General features: G+C 59.8%; 4 protein-coding genes across 6 annotated transcripts in view; 1 reads left to right on the forward strand and 3 right to left on the reverse strand.

Annotated features, from left to right (window-relative positions):
- AUP1 (AUP1 lipid droplet regulating VLDL assembly factor) overlaps nucleotides 1-16,550 on the reverse strand; it is a 152,091-nt gene extending 135,541 nt beyond the window's left edge. The window contains exon 1 of the mRNA XM_053458004.1: nucleotides 16,540-16,550. The gene's annotated coding sequence lies outside the window, so the exon portion shown is untranslated. The remainder of the gene's footprint in view (nucleotides 1-16,539) is intronic.
- Nucleotides 731-8,701, reverse strand: TTC31 (tetratricopeptide repeat domain 31). The gene is made up of 15 exons (XM_053474252.1): nucleotides 8,558-8,701; nucleotides 7,887-8,174; nucleotides 7,591-7,674; nucleotides 6,406-6,477; nucleotides 6,243-6,326; nucleotides 5,931-6,110; nucleotides 5,183-5,231; nucleotides 5,024-5,114; nucleotides 4,535-4,676; nucleotides 3,223-3,324; nucleotides 2,133-2,196; nucleotides 1,769-1,895; nucleotides 1,279-1,353; nucleotides 1,004-1,106; nucleotides 731-921 (listed from the first exon to the last, which is right to left on the reverse strand). Exons 1-15 carry the CDS (start codon nucleotides 8,699-8,701, stop codon nucleotides 826-828), a joined length of 1,701 nt encoding a protein of 566 aa, XP_053330227.1. The 3' UTR covers nucleotides 731-825.
- Nucleotides 9,960-18,251, reverse strand: CCDC142 (coiled-coil domain containing 142). Its single transcript, XM_053474458.1, has 11 exons — nucleotides 18,179-18,251; nucleotides 17,298-17,410; nucleotides 15,819-16,970; nucleotides 13,931-14,017; nucleotides 13,495-13,698; nucleotides 12,660-12,808; nucleotides 11,407-11,523; nucleotides 11,090-11,204; nucleotides 10,558-10,735; nucleotides 10,283-10,491; nucleotides 9,960-10,195 (listed from the first exon to the last, which is right to left on the reverse strand). Exons 2-11 carry the CDS (start codon nucleotides 17,323-17,325, stop codon nucleotides 9,978-9,980), a joined length of 2,457 nt encoding a protein of 818 aa, XP_053330433.1. The 5' UTR covers nucleotides 17,326-17,410; nucleotides 18,179-18,251; the 3' UTR covers nucleotides 9,960-9,977.
- Nucleotides 18,252-18,396: 145 nt separating this feature from the next.
- LOC128476599 (programmed cell death protein 4-like) lies at nucleotides 18,397-25,315 on the forward strand. 3 transcript variants are annotated; one of them, XM_053458012.1, is made up of 11 exons: nucleotides 18,397-18,548; nucleotides 20,671-20,947; nucleotides 21,088-21,185; nucleotides 21,403-21,516; nucleotides 23,153-23,374; nucleotides 23,662-23,759; nucleotides 23,837-23,951; nucleotides 24,359-24,466; nucleotides 24,550-24,660; nucleotides 24,733-24,872; nucleotides 25,172-25,315. In XM_053458012.1, the coding sequence occupies exons 2-11, from the start codon at nucleotides 20,677-20,679 to the stop codon at nucleotides 25,221-25,223; spliced, it is 1,329 nt and encodes a 442-aa protein (XP_053313987.1). In that variant the 5' UTR covers nucleotides 18,397-18,548; nucleotides 20,671-20,676; the 3' UTR covers nucleotides 25,224-25,315. The 3 variants fall into 3 exon arrangements, with proteins under 3 accessions (XP_053313987.1, XP_053313988.1, XP_053313989.1); XM_053458013.1 differs by lacking the exon at nucleotides 18,397-18,548 and adding an exon at nucleotides 19,890-19,976; XM_053458014.1 differs by lacking the exon at nucleotides 18,397-18,548 and adding an exon at nucleotides 19,955-19,970.
- The last annotated feature ends 120 nt before the right edge of the window (nucleotides 25,316-25,435 follow it).

Below are 25,435 nucleotides of genomic sequence, written 5' to 3' on the forward strand. Positions count from 1 at the left end.
ATATTTTCTGCCAAACCAACACGGCCCCTCAAAGCAACGCTTACGTCATGATACAGTCTGTATCTGTCCGTCTGCCTGTGTGTGATTTAACTATACATTATACAGGGGGCCGGTCACTGATTTATCTATACATTATACAGGGGGCCGGTCACTGATTTATCTATACATTATACAGGGGCCGGTCACTGATTTATCTATACATTATACAGGGGGCCGGTCCCTGATTTAACTATACATTATACAGGGGCCGGTCACTGATTTATCTATACATTATACAGGGCCGGTCACTGATTTATCTATACATTATACAGGGGGCCGGTCACTGATTTATCCATACATCTATACATTATACAGGGGGCAGGTCACTGATTTATCTATACATTATACAGGGGGGCGGTCACTGATTTATCTATACATTATACAGGGGGCCGGTCACTGATTTATCTATACATTATACTGGGGGCCGGTCACTGATTTATCTATACATTATACAGGGGGCCGGTCACTGATTTATCTATACATTATACAGGGGGCCGGTCACTGATTTATCTATACATTATACAGGGGGCCGGTCACTGATTTATCTATACATTATACAGGGGGCCGGTCACAGCCCACCCACCATCATTTTCCATTCATCCACATGTATGATTCCACGTCCGATATCCTCGGGCCCCAGCAATGAAACTCCAGCCGGAGGGGTTTAATTACAGGACATGACACCACAGGGGACACAAAAACTTGATTTTAATTCAAAAGGGTTAAAATCAGTGAAGATTGATGATCAGAGAGTTACCCCCCACGGGGCAAATCAGCAGAAGCCGCTCACTTCAGCAGCTGCTTGGCTCCCGGCACCTTTAAATTTGAATGCTCCGGGTTCCTGAGCTGTAAAACAAGGGTGGTTCCTTCAATACTCCGGCCCTGGGAACGAGAGGGAAAGGGTTAACCGGGAGAGGAGGGGGCAATATATCCCGGTACCCCCCCTTACCCCCAGCCCATTCACCTGCAGCTCCTGAAATGCCCTCTCGGCATCCTTCTTCCCGGTGTAGTTAATAAACGCGCAGGTTCTGCTGTACAGAATCCGCATGGAATGGACAGGGCCGAACCTGCGGAGACGAGCAGAGTGAGCGGCGACAGGGAGAAGGGGGCGGCGCGACGGGGAGGAAGAGGGTGGCGCGAGGAGGAGGAAGGGGGCGGCGCGAGGAGGAGGAAGGGGGCGGCGCGAAGGGGAGGAAGGGAGCGGCGCGAGGAGGAGGAAGGGGGCGGCAACCGACTCACGGCTCAAATGTGGCTCTTAAAACATCCTCAGTAATCTTATTCGTGACGTTTCCAACCCACACGGGATAAAGAGAACTGAAAGGAGAGCGTCGGTGCAGCCAATTAATACGAGGACCGTTACTGCCCCTCCCCCTTTAACCACCTATCACTGCTCTCATATGGGACGCCCTTCAACTACATATCATTGTTCTGGAATGGGCTCCTCCCTCTACCTAACACTGTTCTGATACGGGCCCCTCCCTCTACCTGCACCTATCACTGCTCTGACACGGGGGCCCCTCCCTCTACCTGCACCTATCACCGCTCTGACACTGGGCCCCTCCCTCTACCTGCACCTATCACCGCTCTGACATGGGGCCCCTCCCTCTACCTGCACCTATCACTGCTCTGACACCGGGCACCTCCCTCTACCTGCACCTATCACTGCTCTGACACCGGGCACCTCCCTCTACCTGCACCTATCTGCTCTGTCTGGAGCATGCCCCGTTACCTGAGGGTGGGCGGCTGCTTGGCCGGGGGCAGTTTCTGTTTAGTTGCACTTTTGGGGGTGGTTACAGTCCCGTTAGCGATCGTGTAACGCGAGTTCCGAATCACCAATCCCTTCCCGGAGCTGGATTCTGCAACACAAGCAGACTTCGCTTCACTCACATTCACCGGAGCCCCTCGTCAGTTACCCCTCCCTCCACCCTGTCCAATGACACGAGGCTGCTTAGACAACCAAGGCAGCCAGCCTATCAATGGCCTTCCTCGGTGTCACATGACTGCCTTATAACTGAGTGTGTTGGCAAAGGACGCAGAGTATAACGAGCATGTCAATCAAAACTATGAACACCAACCATTAACCCATCACTTACCTGGCGGGGTGGGAGGGGGGTTAAGGGGACAGTTACTATTAACGTTCACTCTTGTGATCTGGGCCTAAACCGGAGAAAAGGAAAAGCAGATGGTAAATCCTAGGCAGGCAGGAGAGCCAAGGGCCACTGAAGGTGGAGAGAGCCAGGGACCAAGGAGGGCAGAGTCAGGAGCAGGGGAGAGGGTCCGGTACCGGGAAGGGCAGAGTGAGGAGCAGGGGAGAGGTTCCGGTGCCGGGAAGGGCAGAGTCAGGAGCAGGGGAGAGGGTCCGGTGCCGGGAAGGGCAGAGTGAGGAGCAGGGGAGAGGTTCCGGTGCCGGGAAGGGCAGAGTCAGGAGCAGGGGAGAGGGTCCGGTGCCGGGAAGGGCAGAGTCAGGAGCAGGGGAGAGGGTCCGGTGCCGGGAAGGGCAGAGTGAGGAGCAGGGGAGAGGGTCCGGTGCCGGGAAGGGCAGAGTGAGGAGCAGGGGAGAGAGAGTCAGGAGCAGGGGAGAGAGAGTCAGGAGCAGGAGAGAGAGAGTCAGGAGCAGGGGAGAGAGAGTCAGGAGCAGGGGAGAGAGAGTCAGGAGCAGGGGAGAGAGAGTCAGGAGCAGGGGAGAGAGAGTCAGGAGCAGGGGAGAGAGAGTCAGGAGCAGGGGAGAGAGAGTCAGGAGCAGGGGAGAGAGGGTGCGGTACCGCGAGGGGCAGAGTCAGGAGCAGGGGAGAGGGTCAGGTCACAGGAAGGGCAGAGTGAGGAGCAGGGGAGAGGGTCAGGTCACAGGAAGGGCAGAGTGAGGAGCAGGGGAGAGGGTCCGGTAACGGGAAGGGCAGAGTCAGGAGCAGGGGAGAGGGTCCGGTAACGGGAAGGGCAGAGTCAGGAGCAGGGGAGAGGGTCCGGTAACGGGAAGGGCAGAGTCAGGAGCAGGGGAGAGGGTCAGGTCACAGGAAGGGCAGAGTGAGGAGCAGGGGAGAGGGTCTGGTACCGGGAAGGGCAGAGTCAGGAGCAGGGGAGAGGGAGGAGCTGGTGGCCGGCAGGTAATTGAGGAGGCAGGGAGAAGCTGATTAGCGATTGGGAGTATACAGTGAAGGGGTAGGATTTGGGGAAGGCGTGGCTTACCTGTATGTCTGTCTGGCATTGGGCTATCTCAGCCGCCGCCTCGGTGTGATTAATATCAGATAAGAGAACTTTCTGGAAAGCAGCGATGGCCTCTGAGTATCTCTGGAAGGGAGAGGGTCACGGCGTGTGAGGAACACGCAGGTGCAGAATAACACGGAGACATACCGCACATACTACCTCCCCCCCATAACCCCCAACACAGAGCTACACGCAAAAATACCATACATACTACCCCCCATAACCCCCGACAAAGAGCTACACGCAAACATACCATACATACTACGCCCCTATAACCCCCGACACAGAGCTACACGCAGACATACCGCACATACTACCCCCCCATAACCCCCAACACAGAGCTACACGCAGACATACCACACATACTACCCCCGACACAGAGCTACACGCAGACATACCGCACATACTACCCCAACACAGAGCTACACGCAGACATACCGCACATACTACCCCCAACACAGAGCTACACGCAGACATACCGCACATACTACCCCCAACACAGAGCTACACGCAGACATACCACACATACTACCCCCAACAGAGCTACACACAGACATACCGCACATACTACCACCAACACAGAGCTACACGCAGACATACCGCACATACTACCCCCCCATAACCCCCAACACAGAGCTACACGCAAACATACCGCACATACTACCCCCAACACAGAGCTACACGCAGACATACCGCACATACTACCCCCAACACAGAGCTACACTCAGACATACCGCACATACTAACCCCAACACAGAGCTACACGCAGACATACCGCACATACTAACCCCAACACAGAGCTACACGCAGACATACCGCACATACTACCCCCAACACAGAGCTACACGCAGACATACCGCACATACTACCCCCAACACAGAGCTACACGCAGACATACCGCACATACTAACCCCAACACAGAGCTACACGCAGACATACCGCACATACTAACCCCAACACAGAGCTACACGCAGACATACCGCACATACTACCCCCAACACAGAGCTACACGCAGACATACCGCACATACTACCCCCAACACAGAGCTACACGCAGACATACCGCACATACTACCCCCAACACAGAGCTACACGCAGACATACCGCACATACTACCCCCAACACAGAGCTACACGCAGACATACCGCACATACTACCCCCAACACAGAGCTACACGCAGACATACCGCACATACTACCCCCCCATAACCCCCAACACAGAGCTACACGCAAACATATGATCCGTTTACCCATCCTCCAAACATAGGACACGTTATTCCCCCCCGGACCCTGTACCTGCAGACCCTTTAAGGCCTTTCCTTTCCTGAAATGCCCCTTTATAAAGTGCGGCTGCAGCTGCAGCGCTTGGTCTGCGTCTCGCAAAGCCTCCTGGTACCGGCCACAGCGCTCATAGCTGTACGAGCGGTTACCGAGGAACCTGCCGGGACAGGCGGACAGGGCGTCAGGCGGGGGCGGGCAGCGCGCCAGGCGGGGGCGGGCGGATAGGGCGTCAGGCGGGGGCGGACAGGGCGCGCCAGGCGGGGGCGGGCGGACAGGGCGCCAGGCGGGGGCGGGCGGACAGGGCGCAAGGCGGGCGGACAGGGCACCAGGCGGGGGGCGGGCGGACAGGGCGTCAGGCGGGGGGCGGGCGGACAGGGCGTCAGGCGGGGGCGGGCGGACAGGGCGTCAGGCGGACAGGGCGTCAGGCGGACAGAGGGGGTGCGCTGAGCCAAGGGGGCAAGGGCACGGGCAGAGCCAAGGGGCAGATGGTCACAGAGAGCTCACCTATATTCCGCGGGGTTGAGTTTAATTGCCTCCGTGTAGTAGTTGGCGGCCTCAAGAAAGCGTTCCCTACTCGCAAGGTTATTACCTATATCTGCAGAGACAGGGCAGTCAGGACCTGCGAGGGACGAGAGGGGCAAAACCCGGGGGCAGAATACTCACTGGCTAAATCCAAGCTCTGCTGCACCCGATACAGATCCGTAATACTGCCCTAAAACAGAGAGGGACGTGAGGAGAGGGGGCAGAGAGGGAGGCGCGAGGGCAGGATACAGCGAGAGGGGGTAGAGAGGGAGGCGCGAGGGCAGGATACAGCGAGAGGGGGCAGAGGGGGAGGCGCGAGGGCAGGATACAGCGAGAGGGGGCAGAGAGGGAGGCGCGAGGGCAGGATACAGCGAGAGGGGGCAGAGAGGGAGGCGCGAGGGCAGGATACAGCGAGAGGGGGCAGAGAGGGAGGCGCGAGGGCAGGATACAGCGAGAGGGGGCAGAGAGGGAGGCGCGAGGGCAGGATACAGCGAGAGGGGGCAGAGAGGGAGGCGCGAGGGCAGGATACAGCGAGAGGGGGCAGAGAGGGAGGTGCGAGGGCAGGATACAGCGAGAGGGGGCAGAGAGGGAGGTGCGAGGGCAGGATACAGCGAGAGGGGGCAGAGAGGGAGGCGCGAGGGCAGGATACAGAGAGAAGAGGGTACAGAGAGGGAGGCGCGAGGGCAGGATACAGCGAGAGGGGGCAGAAAGGGAGGTGCGAGGGCAGGATACAGAGAGACACTAGAGTGGCAGGATACAGAGAGAATGATGAAGAGGACAGAGTGGGTAGAAAGATGGAGGGGACCAAGGGGTAGAGGGGGTGGGACGGGGTCAGAGGGGCTTTTGGGGAGCAGTGGGTGCTGCAGGATACCCCAGGATACCGCATTACCTTCACCGGAGACGGCTCCTTGGATGGCGCCAACGGTTTTGGGGGGTCTCTCTCCTTAGACGTCTCAGACCTTCTCTCCCGAGACCTCTCACTAGCGCTCTCTTTCCTCTGGGGCTTCAGATTATTCCCCATCCTTTGCTGGGCCTGGCGGACAAATGAGCTCTGGAGATCGAGACCGGCCTGCGGCAGAGAGAGAGCCACAGTGTGTGGAGCGGGGGGCTCAGGGGTGGGGTAAATGCAAAACCTCTATCAGTGGCTGTAGTGCCCCCTGTGGGGTCCTGAAACAGAGGGGGGGGCAATTGGCCAAAATACCTCAAGGTCCGCGGCGGAGAGGGGCAGCTCTGCCTCCGATTCGCTCTCCTCGTCTGCATCCGTCCCGTCATTGGGATCTGCATCCTGACACAGAGAGGTTAAATATACACCCCCCATTCTGCCCCCCACCTTCTTACCCCCAATCATACCCTGATGCCCTCACCAGATCTTTATCCGCACCGGTTCCATGGCTCGTGCCTTCCGCTTTCTGCTGACGTTTGCGTTCCTTCTGACGCTAAACACAGGAAGGGGTTAATTACTGGGGTGAGAACCGGGGTACAATGAGCAGGGGGGGGCACCCAAACAAGGGCCCATGGGGTGGCAGGGTGCAGCACAGATCAGGGCGCAGAGTGTGTTTCGGGGGCCCCTGGGGTGGCAGGGTGCAGCACAGATCAGGGCGCAGAGTGCGTTTCAGGGGCCCCTGGGGTGGCAGGGTGCAGCACAGATCAGGGCGCAGAGTGCGTTTCAGGGGCCCCTGGGGTGGCAGGGTGCAGCACAGATCAGGGCGCAGAGTGCGTTTCAGGGGCCCCTGGGGTGGCAGGGTGCAGCACAGATCAGGGCGCAGAGTGCGTTTCAGGGGCCTCTGGGGTGGCAGGGTACAGCGCAGATCAGGGCGCAGAGTGTGTTTCGGGGGCCCCTGGGGTGGCAGGGTGCAGCACAGATCAGGGCGCAGAGTGTGTTTCAGGGGCCCCTGGGGTGGCAGGGTACAGCGCAGATCAGGGCGCACAGTGCGTTTCAGGGGCCCCTGGGGTGGCAGGGTGCAGCACAGATCAGAGCGCAGAGTGCGTTTCAGGGGCCCCTGGGGTGGCAGGGTACAGCGCAGATCAGGGCGCAGAGTGCGTTTCAGGGGCCCCTGGGGTGGCAGGGTGCAGCACAGATCAGAGCGCAGAGTGCGTTTCGGGGGCCCCTGGGGTGGCAGGGTGCAGCACAGATCAGAGCGCAGAGTGCGTTTCGGGGGCCCCTGGGGTGGCAGGGTGCAGCACAGATCAGGGCGCAGAGTGTGTTTCAGGGGCCTCTGGGGTGGCAGGGTACAGCGCAGATCAGGGCGCACAGTGCGTTTCAGGGGCCCCTGGGGTGGCAGGGTGCAGCACAGATCAGGGCGCAGAGTGCGTTTCAGGGGCCTCTGGGGTGGCAGGGTACAGCGCAGATCAGAGCGCAGAGTGCGTTTCAGGGGCCCCTGGGGTGGCAGGGTGCAGCACAGATCAGGGCGCAGAGTGCGTTTCAGGGGCCCCTGGGGTGGCAGGGTACAGCGCAGATCAGGGCGCAGAGTGCGTTTCAGGGGCCCCTGGGGTGGCAGGGTGCAGCACAGATCAGGGTGTAGGGCCAGTTTTAGGGGCCCCTGTAATACCTTTTTCTTTAACCTCTTCTTTTCCAGTTTCTGCCTCTCTTTCTCCTCCTCCTGCAGCAGCTCCAGAGCGTTCCGGTCGGCCTCCTGGAGAAAACGACAGATAAAGCCCAGAACCTCCGATCCGCCCCGCTGCTCCTCAATGACGCCCCCCCACCCGCTGCTCCTCAATGCCGCCGCCACCTCCCCAGTCGCTCCTCAATGCCGCTCCCCCCCAGTCGCTCCTCAATGCCGCTCACCCCCAGTCGCTCCTCAATGCCTCACCACCCGCAAACAGTACCCTCCCAGTACATGCGCACCTCCTGGGTTACTGGCAGCCTAAAGCTTAGCTGATGGGGGTAAAGGAAAGAAGGGTGCAGGTGGAGGAAGGGCCCCAGGTTAGGGCCCCCGGCAAAAGCTCTTCCATCATCATCATCATCATCTTCATCCCCATCATTAAAATAAGAATAATCATCCAGAAAGTCATCATCAGAAGCTGCGGGCAGAGAGCAGACCTCAGAGCCCCGGGGGCCACACGGCAGCATGCGGGGTGCGTGGATCCGCTCACCCATCTCTCCTTCATAACACCGCTCTATACCGTGGCGGCCCTGAACAGGGAGCAAACAGCATGATAAGATTCACAGGGCCCAGGGGCAGGCAGGGAGGGGGCAACAGCACAGGGGCAGGGAGGGGGCAACGCACAGGCGGGGGGGGTAATAACACAGGGGCAGAGAGGGGGCAACGCACAGGCGGGGGGGGTAATAACACAGGGGCAGAGAGGGGGCAACGCACAGGCGGGGGGGGGTAATAACACAGGGGCAGAGAGGGGGCAACGCACAGGCGGGGGGGGTAATAACACAGGGGCAGAGAGGGGGCAACGCACAGGCGGGGGGGGGGGAATAACACAGGGGCAGAGAGCGGGCAACAGAACGCCATGGCACGGAAAAACATAATAAACAGCTTCTGCAGGCCGTGGCCCTAAACATCTCACCGGGTTAGTGTGGCCCCTGACCCCTCTCCGGGCAACTCTCAAAACTCCATGCCGTCTCCCCTTGGAGGGCGGGGCCGAACAGCAGCACTTCCTGGAACTTCCTTGTTTCGGGGCTCTCTCGGCGGCTTCCTCCGGTGACGTCATCACAAGTAACATACAGCGCCATTTTTGATTTGGGCAACTCTGCACCTCTGCATCTCCTCTATACACCTGTACCAGCCCGGCCGGCAGAGCATCTCCCCTATACACCTGTACCAGCCTAGCCTGCAGAGCATCTCCCCTATACACCTGTACCAGCCTAGCCTGCAGGGCGTCTCCCCTATACCAGCCTAGCCTGCAGAGCATCTCCCCTATACACCTGTACCAGCCCGGCCGGCAGAGGATACCCGGCTCCAGTAATCCCCCTGTCCTGGAACCTGCTCCTGAGCCCCCCCCATCCAGGGACCCCGTCTCCAGTAAACCCCCACACACACACTGGAACCCCCCCATCCAGGGACCCCGTCTCCAGTAAACACCCCCCCATCCACAGACCCCGGCTCCAGTAATCCCACCGCCCTGGGAGCCCGGCTCCACTAACTCCAGCTCCAGTAACCCCCCCCATCCCGGTATCCCAGCTCCAGTAACCCCAAACCCACCCCCCAATCCAAGGACCCCGGCTCCAGTAACCCCCAATCCACGGACCCCGGCTCCAGTAATCCCCTCTGTGTCCATCATCACCCCCAGGGCCAACCTTCCACCAGAGAAGCGATTTGGCAGCGTGGCCCCCGATCCGAATCCGGGAAGCGCATTGCCTGGAGCCACGGGCCAGACGCCTAATCTCTGGGGCATGTCAGCTAAACGACGCTCAGACTCACAGCGAGAGACCCGGCCAGAAAACCACAAATCAGACAAAAAGCGTATTAAAAATAGATATTTATAAAAACACACGAAATACACTCGGCTCACACATCTCCTGGTAGTGGGCCTCGGGGCGCTCTGACGTCTTGTCCCCCCTCGTGGTCGCCGCCGGCACTCCGACGCCTCGTCCCCCCCTCGTTGCCGGTGGCTGCCGGCGCTCCGATGTCTCGTCCCCCCTCGTTGGCCGGGGCTCAGACGTCTCGCCCCTCCTCGTGGTCACCGCCGGCGCTCCGATGTCTCGTCCCCCCTCGTTGCCCATGGCTGCCAGTGCTCTGACGTCTCGTCCCCCCTCGTTGCCGGTGGCCCCCGTCGCTCCGATGTCTCGTCCCCCCTCATTGCCCGTGGCTACCGGTGTTCCGACGTCTCGTCCCCCCTCGTTGCCCGTGGCTGCCGGCGCTCTGACGTCTCGTCCCCCCTCATTGACCGTGGCTGCCGGCGCTCTGACGTCTCGTCCCCCCTCATTGCCCATGGCTACCGGTGTTCCGACGTCTCGTCCATCCTCATGGCCCGTGGCCGCCGGCGCTCAGCCCTCCGACGTGTCCGGCTCCACTAACCCAGACGCGCCGCTCCAGCCCTTGCGGACCCGCAGAGACAGCCACTGCTGCTGGTTGTGAGGCAGGTAGGAGCTGCGGCTGTGCTGGGTGGCGGATCGCTGCGTCCCCCACGCTCCGCGTTCCACGCTCTCCAGGCTCTGCAGGCTGTCGGACACGCTGTCCACGGCGGCTCCGCACAGAACGGGGCCTGCGGCAACAGAGGAGACGACGGGCGTCACGTCAGGGGACACCGGGGAGGAAAAATGAAATACTAAGGAAGCTACAGAGAACTCACAGCAGGAGAGCAGCGGCCGCGCGGCAGAGCGCAGGCAGACCCTGCGAGACGGCTGCTGAAGGAGACAGATGACGGCATTATCCGACTGCCGGAATACGGGGAGGAAAAACACGGCCTCCATCACCTCCGGAGACAGCCCCGCGCTGGGAGAGCGCAGCAACACACGGACGCTCTCAAAGTCACATCTCAGACGGAGAGCCCCCTGCAGGCTGAAAAGGCGCAAATTAGACGCATTACCGGGGCAGAAAAAACAAACCCCTCCGTACGCGGCCTACCTGAACTTCAGCTTCTCCCGCAGGATGTGGCCCATCCAGGCCTCCATAAAGCTGCTGACAGCCACGGCCAGAGAGCCCACCTGGCCCTCTGCGGGCAGCATCCGGACCCCGTCCAGAACCGGCACCAGCACGGCACGGACCGCCGACAGCGAGTACTCGCCGGGAGACACGACAGAGTCTGCGGAAAGACGGTACCCACGCTGCCAATACTGCTGGGGAGGAAAAAACCCCCACACACACACGGGCATATACACCCCCCCACAAACACGCACACAGGCATATACACACGCCCCCCCAAACACGCACATGGGCATATACAAGCACACAGGCATTTACACACACCCCCCAAATACGCACACGTGCAGATACACCCCCGCCAAACACGCACGCGCATATACACGCACCCCCCCCAAATACGCACACAGGCATATACACCCCTGGCAAACACACATATGCACACACGCCCCAAACATGCCCCCCCCCAAACACGCACACGCGCACATACATACACACGCCCCAAACACGCACACACCTGTAGCGAAGGTCCCTCGCCAGTAGCGGGCGCCTGGCATGAGATGCTGGAAGACGTGACGGGCTGAGCGTTCGCAGGACGTCCCCAGCGCGTGCGGGAGAGACAGAGACAGTCCCTGCGAGACAGAGAGATGAGGGCAACAGACCGCCCGCTCTAACCCCCCCACCCCGTACCCTGCCCCGGGGGGGGCTCACGTAGCACTGCATTCACCCCGCCTCGTCTGTTACCCTCCGCGGGGCAGCTACGGACCCCTCCGCGGGGCAGCTACGGACCCCTCCGCGGGGCAGCTACGGACCCCTCCGCGCGGCAGGACTCACCTCCAGACCTCGCCTCGCTGCCTGCAGCCGCTGATACAACCGGAAGCTCAGTCGCCATTTCAAACTCCCACTCCCAGAAATCCCAGCACAAAGTCCGTCCGTCTCTCTGTCCAAGACCTGCGTACAAACAGCAGCGGATGAGTGGCCCGGGCATCGAGTGGTGGGGAGAGACGCGGGCACCTAGTGGTGGTGGTGGGGGGTGAGTGACCTGGGCATCGAGTGGTGATGGTTGGGGGGTAAGGGAGACGCGGGCACCGAGTCGGGGGGTAGGGAGACGCGGGCACCGAGTGGTGATGGTCGGGAGACGCGGGCACCGAGGGGTGATGGTCGGGGGGTAGGGAGATGCGGGCACCGAGTGGTGATGGTCGGGGGTGAGTGACCTGGCACCGAGTGGTGATGGTCGGGGGTGAGTGACCTGGCACCGAGTGGTGATGGTCGGGGGTGAGTGACCTGGCACCGAGTGGTGGTGGGTGAGTAACCTGGGCACCGAGTGGTGGTGGTCGGGGGGAGGGAGACCTGGGCACCGAGTGGTGATGGTCGGGGGGGAGGGAGACCTGGGCACCGAGTGGTGGTGGTGGGGGGTGAGTGACCTGGGCACCGAGTGGTGGTGGTCGGGGGGAGGAAGACCTGGGCACCGAGTGGTGGTGGTGGGGGGTGAGTGACCTGGGCACCGAGTGGTGATGGTCGGGGGGAGGGAGACCTGGGCACCGAGTGGTGATGGTCGGGGGGAGGGAGACCTGGGCACCGAGTGGTGATGGTCGGGGGGAGGGAGACGCGGGCACCGAGTGGTGATGGTCGGGGGATAGGGAGACGCAGGCACCGAGTGGTTATGGTCGGGGGGAGGGAGACGCGGGCACCGAGTGGTGATGGTCGGGGGGGGGAGACGTGGGCACCGAGTGGTGATGGTCGGGGGGTAGGGAGACGCGGGCACCGAGTGGTGATGGTCGGGGGTAGGGAGACGCGGGCACCGAGTGGTGATGGTCGGGTGGGGAAGTAGACGCGGGCACCGAGTGGTGATGGTCGGGGGGAGGGAGACGCGGGCACCGAGTGGTGATGGTCGGGGGGAGGGAGACGCGGGCACCGAGTGGTGATGGTCGGGGGGAGGGAGACGCGGGCACCGAGTGGTGATGGTCAGGTGGGGAAGTAGACGCGGGCACCGAGTGGTGGTGGTGGGGGGTGAGTGACCTGGTCGGGGGGGGGGGTTGAGTGGCGCGGGCACCGAGCGGTGGTGGTCGGGGGGGAGAGAAGCTCACAGGGAGGTCTCCATAGGACAGGAACGCTAACTGGCCGAGCGCTCCGGCAGAGACATAGAGCTGCGAGCGACTTCTCAGCCAGAGATCACAGAGCTGCAGAGTGCAAACACAGCGACCGAGAGAGACGTCCTCCACCGCACCGTCCGGCCCTGCGAGAGACAGCAAGAGAGTCAATGGCAGAGAGACAGACACTGTGCAGGTGAGAGAGAAAGAGAGACAGACAGACAGACAGACAGACAGACAGACACTACGCGCGAGAGACGTCCTCCACCGCACCGTCTGGCCCTGCGAGAGACAGCAAGAGAGTCAATGGCAGAGAGACAGACACTATGCAGGTGAGAGAGAAAGAGAGACAGACAGAGACTACGTGAGAGACAGACAGACAGACAGACACTACGCGAGAGAGACGTCCTCCACCGCACCGTCCGGCCCTGCGAGAGACAGCAAGAGAGTCAATGGCAGAGAGACAGACACTGTGCAGGTGAGAGAGAAAGAGAGACAGACAGACAGACAGACACTACGCGCGAGAGACGTCCTCCACCGCACCGTCTGGCCCTGCGAGAGACAGCAAGAGAGTCAATGGCAGAGAGACAGACACTATGCAGGTGAGAGAGAAAGAGAGACAGACAGAGACTACGTGAGAGACAGACAGACAGACAGACACTACGCGAGAGAGACGTCCTCCACCGCACCGTCTGGCCCTGCGAGAGACAGCAAGAGAGTCAATGGCAGAGAGAGAGAGAGAAGGGCACGGAGATGAGACAGTCCGGATTAACGTATAGACTGCTGCCGGTGTCGGGGGTTTGGGGGTCGCAGGGGCCAGCGCTGTACTCACCGGGCAGCAGCAGACAGAGCCAGCGGCAGAGCCCTGCCAGGAGCCCAGCCGTCCTGCTCCGCACCGCGCTCTCCTCCCCGGCTGCATGCGCCGCGCTCTCCTCCCCGGTTGCATGCGCCACGCTCTCCTCCCCCGCGCTCTCCTCCCTGGCTGCATGCGCCACACACTTATCAGTGAGAGCGGCGCTCAGAGCCGCGCAGACACCTGCAGACAAAACACATCACATGGGTACAACACGTGTGATACACGACACAGCGCGCCAGTCCCAGAAACACCACAACATACTGTCCCAGGGGCCCCGCCAAACACTCACCCGGCACCAGGGGCCCCGCCAAACACTCACCCGGCACCAGGGGCCCCGCCAAACACTCACCCGGCACCAGGGGCCCCTCCTCAGTAGATCCACCACATATTTCCCGTCTGTTCCCCTTCTTACCTCCGTCCCAAGCAACGAACACACAGGTGGAGAGGAGGCGCAGGCACAGACTCCGGCCCTCCGAGCGGCAGCGCTCCGGGAGCCACACTGCAACATACAAAGGAGGAGAGTCTGCTACACCGCGTGTACACACACACTATACTACACCGCGTGTACACACACACTATACTACACCGCGTGTACACACACGCACACTATACTACACCGCGTGTACACACACGCACACTATACTACACCGCGTGTACACACACACACTATACTACACCGCGTGTACACACACGCACACTATACTACACCGCGTGTACACACACGCACACTATACTACACCGCGTGTACACACACACACTATACTACACCGCGTGTACACACACACACACACTATACTACACTGCGTGTACACACACACACTACACCGCGTGTGCACACAAACACTCTACTACACCGTGTGTACACACACACTATGCTACACCGCGTGTACACACACACACTATACTACACCGCGTGTACACACACACACACTATACTACACCGCGTGTACACACACACTATACTACACCGCGTGTACACACACTACACCGCGTGTACACACACACACACTATACTACACCATGTGTACACACACACTATGCTACAACGCGTGTACACACACACACTATACTACACCGCGTGTACACACACACTATACTACACCGTGTGTACACACACACACACTATACTACACCGTGTGTACACTATACTACACCGTGTGTACACACACACACACTATACTACACCGTGTGTACACACACACACTATGCTACACCGCGTGTACACACACACACACACTATGCTACACCGCGTGTACACACACACACACACTATACTACACCGCGTGTACACACACACTATACTACACCGCGTGTACACACACACTACACTACACCGCGTGTACACACACACACTACACCGCGTGTACACACACACACTACACCGCGTGTACACACACACTACACCGCGTGTACACACACACACTACACCGCGTGTACACACACACACACTATACTACACCGCGTGTACACACACACACACTATACTACACCGCGTGTACACACACACTATACTACACCGCGTGTACACACACACTATACTACACCACGTGTACACACACACACACTATACTACACCGCGTGTACACACACACTATACTACACCGCGTGTACACACACACACTATACTACACCGCGTGTACACACACACTACACCGCGTGTACACACACACTACACTGCGTGTACACACACACTACACTGCGTGTACACACACACTACACTGCGTGTACACACACACTACACTGCGTGTACACACACACTACACTACACCGCGTGTACACACACTATACTACACCGCGTTTACACACACACTATACTACACCGCGTGTACACACACGCACACTATACTACACCGCGTGTACACACACGCACACTATACTACACCGCGTGTACACACACTCTATACTACACCGCGTGTACACACACTCTATACTACACCGCGTGTACACACACTCCATACTACACCGCGTGTACACGTACACTATACTACACCGCGTGTACACACACACTATACTACACCGCGTGTACACACACACACTATACTACACCGCGTGTACACACACACACACACTATACTACACCGCGTGTACACACACACTATACTACACCGCGTGTACACACACACTATACTACACCGCATGTACACACACACTATACTACACCGCGTGTACACACACACACACACACTACTATTACTACACCGCATTTTCACCCACACACTGATATAACACACATCGCACCGGACACAGCGCCGCACAATCTTACATCACTCGCACCTCAGCCCGCAACTACACGGACTCACCGCACGTCAGCGTGTCCTGAAGGTTTTGGACGGCGGGGAGAGCGGCGGCCTCACCGCACGCCGACAGGGACGGGAGCTGCCAGCGTCCTCTCAGCCCCGGGTACAGTGCAGGGTACACGTGGGCATAAAACACCGGCCACAGACGGGCAGAGTACTGCGTGCAGAGAGCCGCGTCAGACACACCATGGCCGCCATCCGCATGCCAGCCGGAAGCCCTCAGCGCGGGGTCTAACTGTGCCAGGATTCGGAGGAGGGCAGTCACTTGGTCCCTGTCCGTCTCGGCCAGAACCCCCAGAGCCTCAGCACCAACCGGGGCCGCATCCGGGCCGAGCCGTAGCCTGGCTGCTTCCCACTGGACACCGCGTCCAAACCTGTCCCTGACGGCGGCCTCCAGGCCCGGCCTATGCGGACCCTGGCAGAACAACCTCGCCAGCGCGGGGCCCCTCTGCTCTGCCACAAGCCTCATCGCCCTGAGGGTGGAGAACACGGATAGTCCTTTGCAGCGTTCTGCCCCTGCGCGGAGCTCAGATACCCCGTGGTTGTAGACAGACAGAGCCTGGGCCAGCTCTCCCGAGGCATCTGATGGCGAGAGTGCCACGTGGCGCAGCACAGAGAGAATACACTGCTCCGTGAGACGCGCGGCCTGCGCACACTGGAGCGCCAGCACCCTCTGCATCTGCCCCACAGCCCGACGGAGGGCGGGAGAGCTCGGGGACGGCCACCGGTCCTCGCGGAGCGTCCGCTGGAACGTCCTCATGTTCCGGATCTGTTGCCGCAGCCGGCGGCAAAGAGCTCCCATTTCTGATGGCCTGAGGGGTCCCTGATCCAGTCTAGCGCACAGATGGTTAATTAAATCTGTGGCCCCCTTCAGGCACACGGCAAGATGGCGGGACAGGAACAGGAAGTGCCGCTGGGTGGTGAGACGGATCAAGCGGCTGACACGATCGGCCTGAGCGGCTGACGGAATCGGGGAGGGAAAATTCCTCTGTGCGATTGCACTCAGCACGTGATCCAGCGGAGTGTGAGTGGAGACCCCAGGTTGGAGGTCGCTCGTCTCTGGGGGGCAATCAGTGAGGTCATCAGGGCCACCAAAAGTGGATTCCACACTCTGTAACAGCAGCCGCACGGGGGAGCAGGACAGGGACGCAACACCTACAGCAACGAGAGGAGCGGGGTGACAGCCCTGTAGCAAAGGGGGCGGGAAAAGGGGTGGGGTCTGCAAGACAGCTGCGACAGGTGAGGACAAAGGGCGGGGACTGCAACAAAGCTGCAGTAGGTGCAGGTGGTTATAGGGGGTGGGGCCTGTAAGAGCAGCGGTAGGTGCAGGTGGTTATAGGGGGTGGGGCCTGTAAGAGCAGCGGTAGGTGCAGGTGGTTATAGGGGGTGGGGCCTGTAAGAGCAGCAGTAGGTGCAGGTGGTTATAGGGGGTGGGGTCATAGAATGGATAGTTATAAAGCTGGGGAACCCGGCCAGTCTCACCTGCCCCGTCCTCCGTTTGATTTCTCATGTCTCCCGGCCCTTGTTGGCCCCCGTAACGGGCGTCCGGCGGTCTGTGTCTCGAGCCGTCAGGTGAAATCCATCCATGTCTCGATCTGTGGGCGGAACGCAGAATATTTTCGGTGTCACCTGCGCGGCACAGACAGGAAGTAACAATCGTGGAACAACATCTCATTTCCTGCCGGACCCTGCGGTGACACCACAGCGGGGGTCATATCAGCACCCACCCCAATCGCTAATGGTGGCAGCCAAATGACGCTAGTAATGGTCATCATGGAAACCATCCCTTGTCAGGAGGTGTAGATATTTTGAATGAAGTCACCTGTGTTCAAGAGTAAAAAACCAAGAGAATCTGTCCATTCACCCAAAGACTGGGGTAATAACCCTGAGAATCTGCCCATTCACCCCGAGACTGGGGTAAAAAAAAACCCTGAGAATCTGTCCATTCACCCAAAGACTGGGGTAATAACCCCGAGAATCTGCCCATTCACCCCGAGACTGGGGTAAAAAAAAACCTGAGAATCTGCCCATTCACCCCGAGACTGGGGTAAAAAAAACCTGAGAATCTGCCCATTCACCCCGAGACTGGGGTAAGAACCTTGAGAATCTGCCCATTCACCCCGAGACTGGGGTAAGAACCTTGAGAATCTGCCCATTTATCCAGAGACTGGGGTAAAAAACCTGAGAATCTGCCCATTCACCCCTACACTGGGGTAAAACACCTGAGAATCTGCCCCCTCGCCCTCAAGCTGTATGTTTGAGCCCCAGCCCCATGACCTGGTATTTACCCCAATGCCTGCCCTATGTGGGGTAAGTTATTATTTAAAGCCCTTGTCACTCACATGCCCACAGGCCGTTGTTACCTTGGTAACCGCAGGACAGACTCGACTCCTTCCTAGTAAACGTCTCCGCGTGAAACGCACGCCGCGTTCCAAACGCGCACAGGAAGCGCGCGCTGAGGCGTGAAATGTTATTGGCGGAGAACTTAAAGGAATGACGTAATTTTGCCCGAGCGCCAAACGCCGAAGCCTCTATCACTGACAGCGGTATGTTACTGCAGACAATATTCTAGAGACAGAAAAGAGCGAGTCTCCGGGAAAATGGCGGTGGTTCCATAACTGCGCTCAGCCCTGGATAGTGATGTCTTTGGATAACTTTATTTACAGTGACAGATGACAAAGGCGATAATCTATCTACTTTCCAGCAGTTGCAAGGACTTTAGATTCAGGAGCCGTATGTCTATCCCATTCATGTTTAATACCGTCACTGTATTACCCTCTACCACTTCTGCTGGGAGGCTCTTCCACTTATCTATCCATATGTCTATCCCATGCGTGTTTAATACCCTCGCTGTATTACCCTCTACCACTTCTGTCGGTGGTGCTATGTTACGGCTGTGGCAGCAGAGGAGTTAATGTTGGTTATGGCTGTGGCAGTAGAGGAGTTAATGTCGGTGGCGCTGTGATATGGCTGTGGCAGCAGAGGGGTTAATGTCGGTGGTGCTGTGTGATACGGTGGTGGCAGCAGAGGGGTTAATGTCGCTGGCGCCGTGTGACGGTTGTGGCAGCAGAGGGGTTAATGTCGGTGGCGCTGTGACAGCACAGGGGTTAACGTCGGTGGCGCTGTGTTATACAGGGGTGGCAGCAGAAGCAGAGGGATTAATGTCGGTGGCACTGTGTGATATGGCTGTGGCAGCAGAGGGGTTAATTTCGGTGGCACTGTGTGATATGGCTGCGGCAGCAGAGGGGTTAATGTCGGTGGCACTGTGTGATACGGCCATGACAGCAGAGGGGTTAATGTCTGTGCGCTGTGTGACGGCTGTGGCAGCAGAGGGGTTAATGTCATCTGTTATGGCTGTATGACGGCGGTGGCAGCAGAGGGGTTAATGTCGGTGACGCTGTATGATATGGCTGTGGCAGCAGAGGGGTTAATGTCGGTGGCACTGTGTGATACGGCGGTGGCAGCCGAGGGGTTAATGTCGGTGGCACTGTGTGATACGGAGGTGGCAGCAGAGGGGTTAATGCCGGTGGCACTGTGTGATACGGCCGTGGCAGCAGAGGGGTTAATGTCATCTGTTATGGCTGTATGACGTCGGTGGCAGCGGAGGGGTTAATGTCGTCTGTTATGGCTGTGTGATATGGCTGTGGAAGCAGAGGGGTTAATGTCGGCGCTGTGTGATATGGCTGTGGCAGCAGAGGGGTTGATGTCAGTGGCACTGTGTGATACGGAGGTGGCAGCAGAGGGGTTAATGTTGGTGGCGCTGTGTGATATGGCTGTGTCGGCGGTAGCAGCAGAGGGGTTAATGTCGGTGGCACTGTGTCATACAGAGGTGGCAGCAGAGGGGTTAATGTCGGTGGCGCTGTGTGATATGGCTGTGTCGGCGGTGGCAGCAGAGGGGTTAATGTCGGTGGCGCTGTGTGATATGGCGGTGGCAGCAGAGGGGTTAATGTCGGTGGCGCTGTGTGATATGGCGGTGGCAGCAGAGGGGTTAATGTCGGTGGCACTGTGTGATATGTCGGTGGCAGCAGAGGGGTTAATGAAGGGAGGGGCCATTTGTGTAACCTCACTTCCTGTGCAGTGGGGGAGCGTGACGGTCTGCGGGGCGGTGGGAGAGCGTGACGGTCTGTACACGGTGACACCGGCTGCCAATCAGAGGCGAGGGTTTGTTGTTTTTCGTGTGTGTACGTACCGTGGTGTGTACCGTGGTGTGTACCGTGGTGTGTACCGTGGTGTGTACCGTGGTGTGTACCGTGGTGTGTAGGTAGCATCTTGTGTGTCGGTAGCATCTTGTGTGTGCGCAGGGAGCATGGTGTGTAGGTAGCGTGTTGTGTGTGTGCGCGCAGGGAGCGTAGGGTGTAGGTAGCGTGTTGTGTGTGTGTGTGTGTGCAGGGAGCGTGGGGTGTAGGTAGCGTGTTGTGTGTGCAGGGAGCGTGGGTTGTAGGTAGCGTGTTGTGTGTGCAGGGAGCGTGGTGTGTAGGTAGCGTGTTGTGTGTGCGCAGGGAGCGTGGGGTGTAGGTAGCGTGTTGTGTGTTCGCAGGGAGCGTGGTGTGTAGGTAGCGTGGTGTGTAGGTAGCGTGGTGTGTAGGTAGCGTGTTGTGTGTGCGCATGGAGCTTGGTGTGTAGGTAGCGTGTTGTGTGTGCGCAGGGAGCGCGGGCACCATATGTCTCCAGAAACAAACACCCCCTCCGGTTAACCCTTCACACACAGCATATGGCTGCAGATTAACCCTTTCTCTCACCACATGGTGTCTAGACCCCTCCCCCACTGCTTTATGCACTCTGTTATTAGAGAGTGAGCTCTGTGAGACGGTCACGGCGGCTGTGATTGGTGGCGGCGTTAACCTGTTGTTTGCAGGGTCCGATGTCCGCCTCGGCCGGGATGGGTCCAGGGGAAGCTGAGGCGTTGGACGGGGAGGAGATGAGTGAGGAGGAGGAGGTGTCGCGGGACTGGACTCCGCAGGAGAAGGCGCTCCACGAAGCTCGAGTGAAGGCCAAGGCCAAGTACAGGGTCCGGCGGACCTCGTCCCGCGACTCCGAGAGCTCAGAGACCCCCGCTGACATTCCCACCCCGCAGGGGAAGGGCCATGACCGCAAATCGCGCATGGGCAAGGGGAGAGGGCTGCCCAAGAAAGGTGAGGCAACCACGAGCATTAGGAAGTGGAGCGAGCGGGTACTGCGCATGCGCGGCGGGAGGGGGAGCGCGCTGTAGATTGGGGTGACTCGGGGAGGGGGGCTGTAGATCGGGGTATCACCATTTTTTCACCCCCTGCAGGTGGTGCTGGAGGGAAGGGCGTGTGGGGAGCCCCGGGGCAGGTGTACTCTTACCAGGAGCCAGATGCCCACGACCCCAATTACGACGAATCTGCGCAGGTGAGGAGTGTGAGGGAAGCCAGCGTGTAGCGCGTGACATCATGTCTTCACACGTGTGTTCTGTGTACACAGCCTGTAGCGCGTGACATCGTCTTCACACGCGTGTTCTGTGTACACAGCCTGTAGCGCGTGACATCATGTCTTCACACGCGTGTTCTGTGCACACAGCCTGTAGCGCGTGACATCATGTCTTCACACGCGTGTTCTGTGTACACAGGGGGACACCGTGTATCAGAAGGTGGTCCCTGAGCTCGACGAGGCCGGGTTACAGACGGCGGTGCAGCCAATGGTGCAGGAGTACTTCGAGCACGGGGACACAGGAGAGGTCGTAGTGAGTACCCACTGACGCCCCAAGCGAGGGGCCCGGCGGCGTGGGGGGGGGGTGAGGGGCGCGGGACCGCAGGGGGCTATATTTGCTGACGTTTCTATACGTAGTTCCCCTGACATAAAACACAAGTTCGCAGTGAATTCCCCCCCCCCCCCCATATACCTGTTACCCGGCTTCCCAGCCTGATTCCTCCCCGCTCCATGCTGTGCACTGGTATCGCGCATGCGCTAGAGGAGAGGGTCAGCTGCTCCGGGCCCTAAGGTAATCAAAACAAAGACAGATGGGAGATGTCATGAGTCTCATAAGCGGGGACAGTGCAGACGTTTGCCCCCCCCCCAGTGCAGACGTTTGCCCCCCCCCCCAGTGCAGACGTTTGCCCCCCCAGTGCAGACGTTTGCCCCCCCCCCAGTGCAGACGTTTGCCCCCCCCCAGTGCAGACGTTTGCCCCCCCCAGTGCAGACGTTTGCCCCCCCCCCAGTGCAGACGTTTGCCCCCCCCCAGTGCAGACGTTTGCCCCCCCCCCCAGTGCAGACGTTTGCCCCCCCCCCAGTGCAGACGTTTGCCCCCCCCCAGTGCAGACGTTTGCCCCCCCCCAGTGCAGACGTTTGCCCCCCCCCAGTGCAGACGTTTGCCCCCCCCAGTGCAGACGTTTGCCCCCCCCAGTGCAGACGTTTGCCCCCCCCCAGTGCAGACGTTTGCCCCCCCCAGTGCAGACGTTTGCCCCCCCCCAGTGCAGACGTTTGCCCCCCCCCCAGTGCAGACGTTTGCCCCCCCCCCAGTGCAGACGTTTGCCCCCCCCCAGTGCAGACGTTTGCCCCCCCCCAGTGCAGACGTTTGCCCCCCCCCAGTGCAGACGTTTGCCCCCCCCAGTGCAGACGTTTGCCCCCCCCAGTGCAGACGTTTGCCCCCCCCCCCAGTGCAGACGTTTGCCCCCCCCCCCAGTGCAGACGTTTGCCCCCCCCCCAGTGCAGACGTTTGCCCCCCCCCTAGTGCAGACGTTTGCCCCCCCCTAGTGGAGACGTTTGCCCCCCCCTAGTGCAGACGTTTGCCCCCCCCTAGTGCAGACGTTTGCCCCCCCCTAGTGCAGACGTTTGCCCCCCCCCCCCTAGTGCAGACGTTTGCCCCCCCCGGTGCAGACGTTTGCCCCCCCCGGTGCAGACGTTTGCCCCCCCCGGTGCAGACGTTTGCCCCCCCCCGGTGCAGACGTTTGCCCCCCCCGGTGCAGACGTTTCCCCCCCCCCGGTGCAGACGTTTCCCCCCCCCCCGTGCAGACGTTTCCCCCCCCCGGTGCAGACGTTTCCCCCCCCCCCAGTGCAGACGTTTCCCCCCCCCCAGTGCAGACGTTTCCCCCCCCCCCCAGTGCAGACGTTTCCCCCCCCCAGTGCAGACGTTTCCCTCCCCAGTGCAGACGTTTCCCCCCCCCAGTGCAGACGTTTCCCCCCCCCAGTGCAGACGTTTCCCCCCCCCAGTGCAGACGTTTCCCCCCCCCCCAGTGCAGACGTTTCCCCCCCCCCCAGTGCAGACGTTCCCCCCCCCTAGTGCAGACGTTTGCCCCCCCCCAGTGCAGACGTTTGCCCCCCCCCAGTGCAGACGTTTGCCCCCCCCCAGTGCAGACGTTTGCTCCGTCTCTGCCATGCAGGCTTTGCTGAACGAGCTGAATTTGGGGAGTCAGTCGCCGGGGGTCCCCCGCCTGGCCGTCTCGCTTGCCTTGGAAGGAAAGGCCAGTCACCGCGAGCTCGCCTCCCGCCTCCTCTCCGACCTGGCGGGGAAAGTGCTGTCCGAGGAGGACATCGCCCGAGCCTTCGACAGGATGCTGTCTGACCTGCCAGATCTCATACTGGACACTCCGGAGGCTCCACAGGTAAGCGCAGGGGCCCGCCTATGGCGGGGCGACAAAGAAGAGAGCTGTGGAATATGCAGCCTGCCCCTCCCACTTCTGGGCCACACAGAAGGGAGCTGTGGAATATGCAGCCTGCCCCTCCGACTTCAGGGACACCGTCTGCCCCTCCCACTTCTGGGCCACACAGAAGGGAGCTGTGGAATATGCAGCATGCCCCTCCCACTTTAGGGCCACAGAGACATACTTTCTGGAGATGGCACAGCCGCATGCTCACCGCAGGTTATACTCGCTAGCGCTCTGTATTGCAGATGCTGGGGCAGTTCATTGCCCGTGCGGTTGCAGATCACGCTCTTCCACTAGACTTCCTGGCCCGATACAAAGGCCGAGTGGACTGTGAACATGCGCGGTATGTGCCCATGCAGTGATGCCCGTCTGTTTGGCGCTGCGTAGCGCGCCCCCCTCTCATCTTTGTCTCTGCCGCAGAGCTGCTTTGGACCGCGCCGCCGTGTTACTGAGAATCAAGCGGGAGATCATCCGTCTGGACAACGTGTGGGGTGTGGGGGGCGGCCAGCGGCCCGTCAAACATCTCATCAAAGAGGTAACGAGAGACTCCTCTGTACCCCGGGGGACACGGCAGGCGCTCGGAGCGATGGTCTAGACGTGGTGCTATCTGTAGGAAGGGGGTGCAGATAGCCCCCTGATTATTATACCGCAGATACCCCCAGAGTGGTGCTGGGTACAGCAGGGGAGGGCAAACCGCCTGTGGGACCCCGCTTCTGCCACGTGAGAACTGCCGAGGCGGTTGGAAACGCCTCCAGAGTATGTTCCACCGGGGTATACTTCAGAGGATTGCTTCCCCTCCAGGGTGGCGAACGCACATCTCCAGCTACGCGTCTTCCCGGCTGAGTCCTGAAACACGCTCCACGCATGGCACACGCCATAACGTTTTGAGGGTCCCCCCCCCCCCCAGTGTGCGTGACTGTAAGGCTGTGTGTCTCCACGCAGATGAACCTGCTCCTGCAGGAGTTCCTGATCTCGGGGCAGGTATCGGAGGCCGAACGCTGCCTACGGGAGCTGGAGGTTCCACATTTCCATCACGAGCTTGTCTATGAGGTAATACTGAAACGCCCAAAAACGGGGTCAGACGGGGGGGGGGGCGAGCCACGTGAAGCCCTCCACTTTATTCTCTTCCACAGGCCGTGGTGCTGGTTCTGGAGGGGTCGGCGGAGGGCCACGTCCTCATGGCGGTGAAGCTGTTGAAGTCTCTGTGGGAGAGCGGTCTCATTACCCTGGACCAGATGAACAGGGTAACATTGAGTGTTGTATGTAGATTGCGTGTTCCATCAGGCATGTTCTGACGGCATGTGGTGTCTGCGCAGGGTTTCCGGCGCGTCTATGAAGAGCTCCCTGATCTGAGTCTGGACGTGCCGCACGCCCACAGCGTGATGGAGAAACTGGTGGATCTGTGTTATAAGGAGGGGGTCATCACCCAGCAGCTGAGGGACCAGTGCCCTGCCAGGTGCGTGAGGCTGTCGGGAAGTCACGCATGTTACGCGCTCTGTACGTGTTGCATCAGGTTCACGTGGCGGGGGTAATTGATGCGAGCGCCAGGTCATAGCCGGCTCTTGGCATCCCTGCTTTGTGTTTATGACTCTCGCCCGGTATCAGAGCTGCCCTGATGGGGCAAATTTCCCAGCAAACAGACGTTGGCTGACGGGGCACCGGAGGCTGCTGAGTGTCGGTGGAGCAGCCGCCATGCGCTGGGCTCCAGCCATGAGGCTGATTGTATCTGAATGGCCTTTTTTTCTCTCTTTGTAGGGGCCGGAAGCGTTTTGTAAGCGAGGGAGATGGTGGGTGCATCAAAGAGTGATGGGAGTGATTGGACTTCTTCATGCATCAGCCCTGGGCCTGGAGGAACAGCGGGGGGGGCAATCTACTCAAAATAAACAGAAAGCCTCCGCATTGAGCCTCATTGAGATTTATTTCTATAACCCCTTGTCTGCCGGCCCCTGCATGGACCCCACGGGGGGGGGAGAAAGCGGACAGCCTCTCTGCAGGTGGCATACGAGGGGTAAGACTGAG

Source organism: Spea bombifrons, chromosome 1, assembly GCF_027358695.1.
Source record: "Spea bombifrons isolate aSpeBom1 chromosome 1, aSpeBom1.2.pri, whole genome shotgun sequence".
NCBI classification, from domain to species: domain Eukaryota; kingdom Metazoa; phylum Chordata; class Amphibia; order Anura; family Pelobatidae; genus Spea; species Spea bombifrons.

Bases quoted from the DNA above. Each gene is read 5' to 3' on its own strand.
- TTC31 (XM_053474252.1), bottom strand. From the start codon at position 8,701: ATGACGTCACCGGAGGAAGCCGCCGAGAGAGCCCCGAAACAAGGAAGT. The intron at 6,478-7,590 runs GTATTACAGGGG...TCCTGTGTTTAG, and splicing joins AGAAGAGGTTAAAGAAAAAG to CGTCAGAAGGAACGCAAACG. The intron at 1,107-1,278 runs GTGAGTCGGTTG...TCGTCTCCGCAG, and splicing joins TTAAGAGCCACATTTGAGCC to GTTCGGCCCTGTCCATTCCA.
- CCDC142 (XM_053474458.1), bottom strand. From the start codon at position 17,325: ATGAGAAATCAAACGGAGGACGGGGCAG. The intron at 14,018-15,818 runs GTGAGTCCGTGT...TGTATGTTGCAG, and splicing joins TCAGGACACGCTGACGTGCG to TGTGGCTCCCGGAGCGCTGC. The intron at 10,492-10,557 runs GTAGGCCGCGTA...GCGCCTTTTCAG, and splicing joins CGGGAGAAGCTGAAGTTCAG to CCTGCAGGGGGCTCTCCGTC.
- LOC128476599 (XM_053458012.1), top strand. From the start codon at position 20,677: ATGTCCGCCTCGGCCGGGATGGGTCCAGGGGAAGCTGAGGCGTTGGAC. The intron at 24,467-24,549 runs GTAATACTGAAA...TCTCTTCCACAG, and splicing joins ATCACGAGCTTGTCTATGAG to GCCGTGGTGCTGGTTCTGGA. The intron at 24,873-25,171 runs GTGCGTGAGGCT...CTCTCTTTGTAG, and splicing joins AGGGACCAGTGCCCTGCCAG to GGGCCGGAAGCGTTTTGTAA.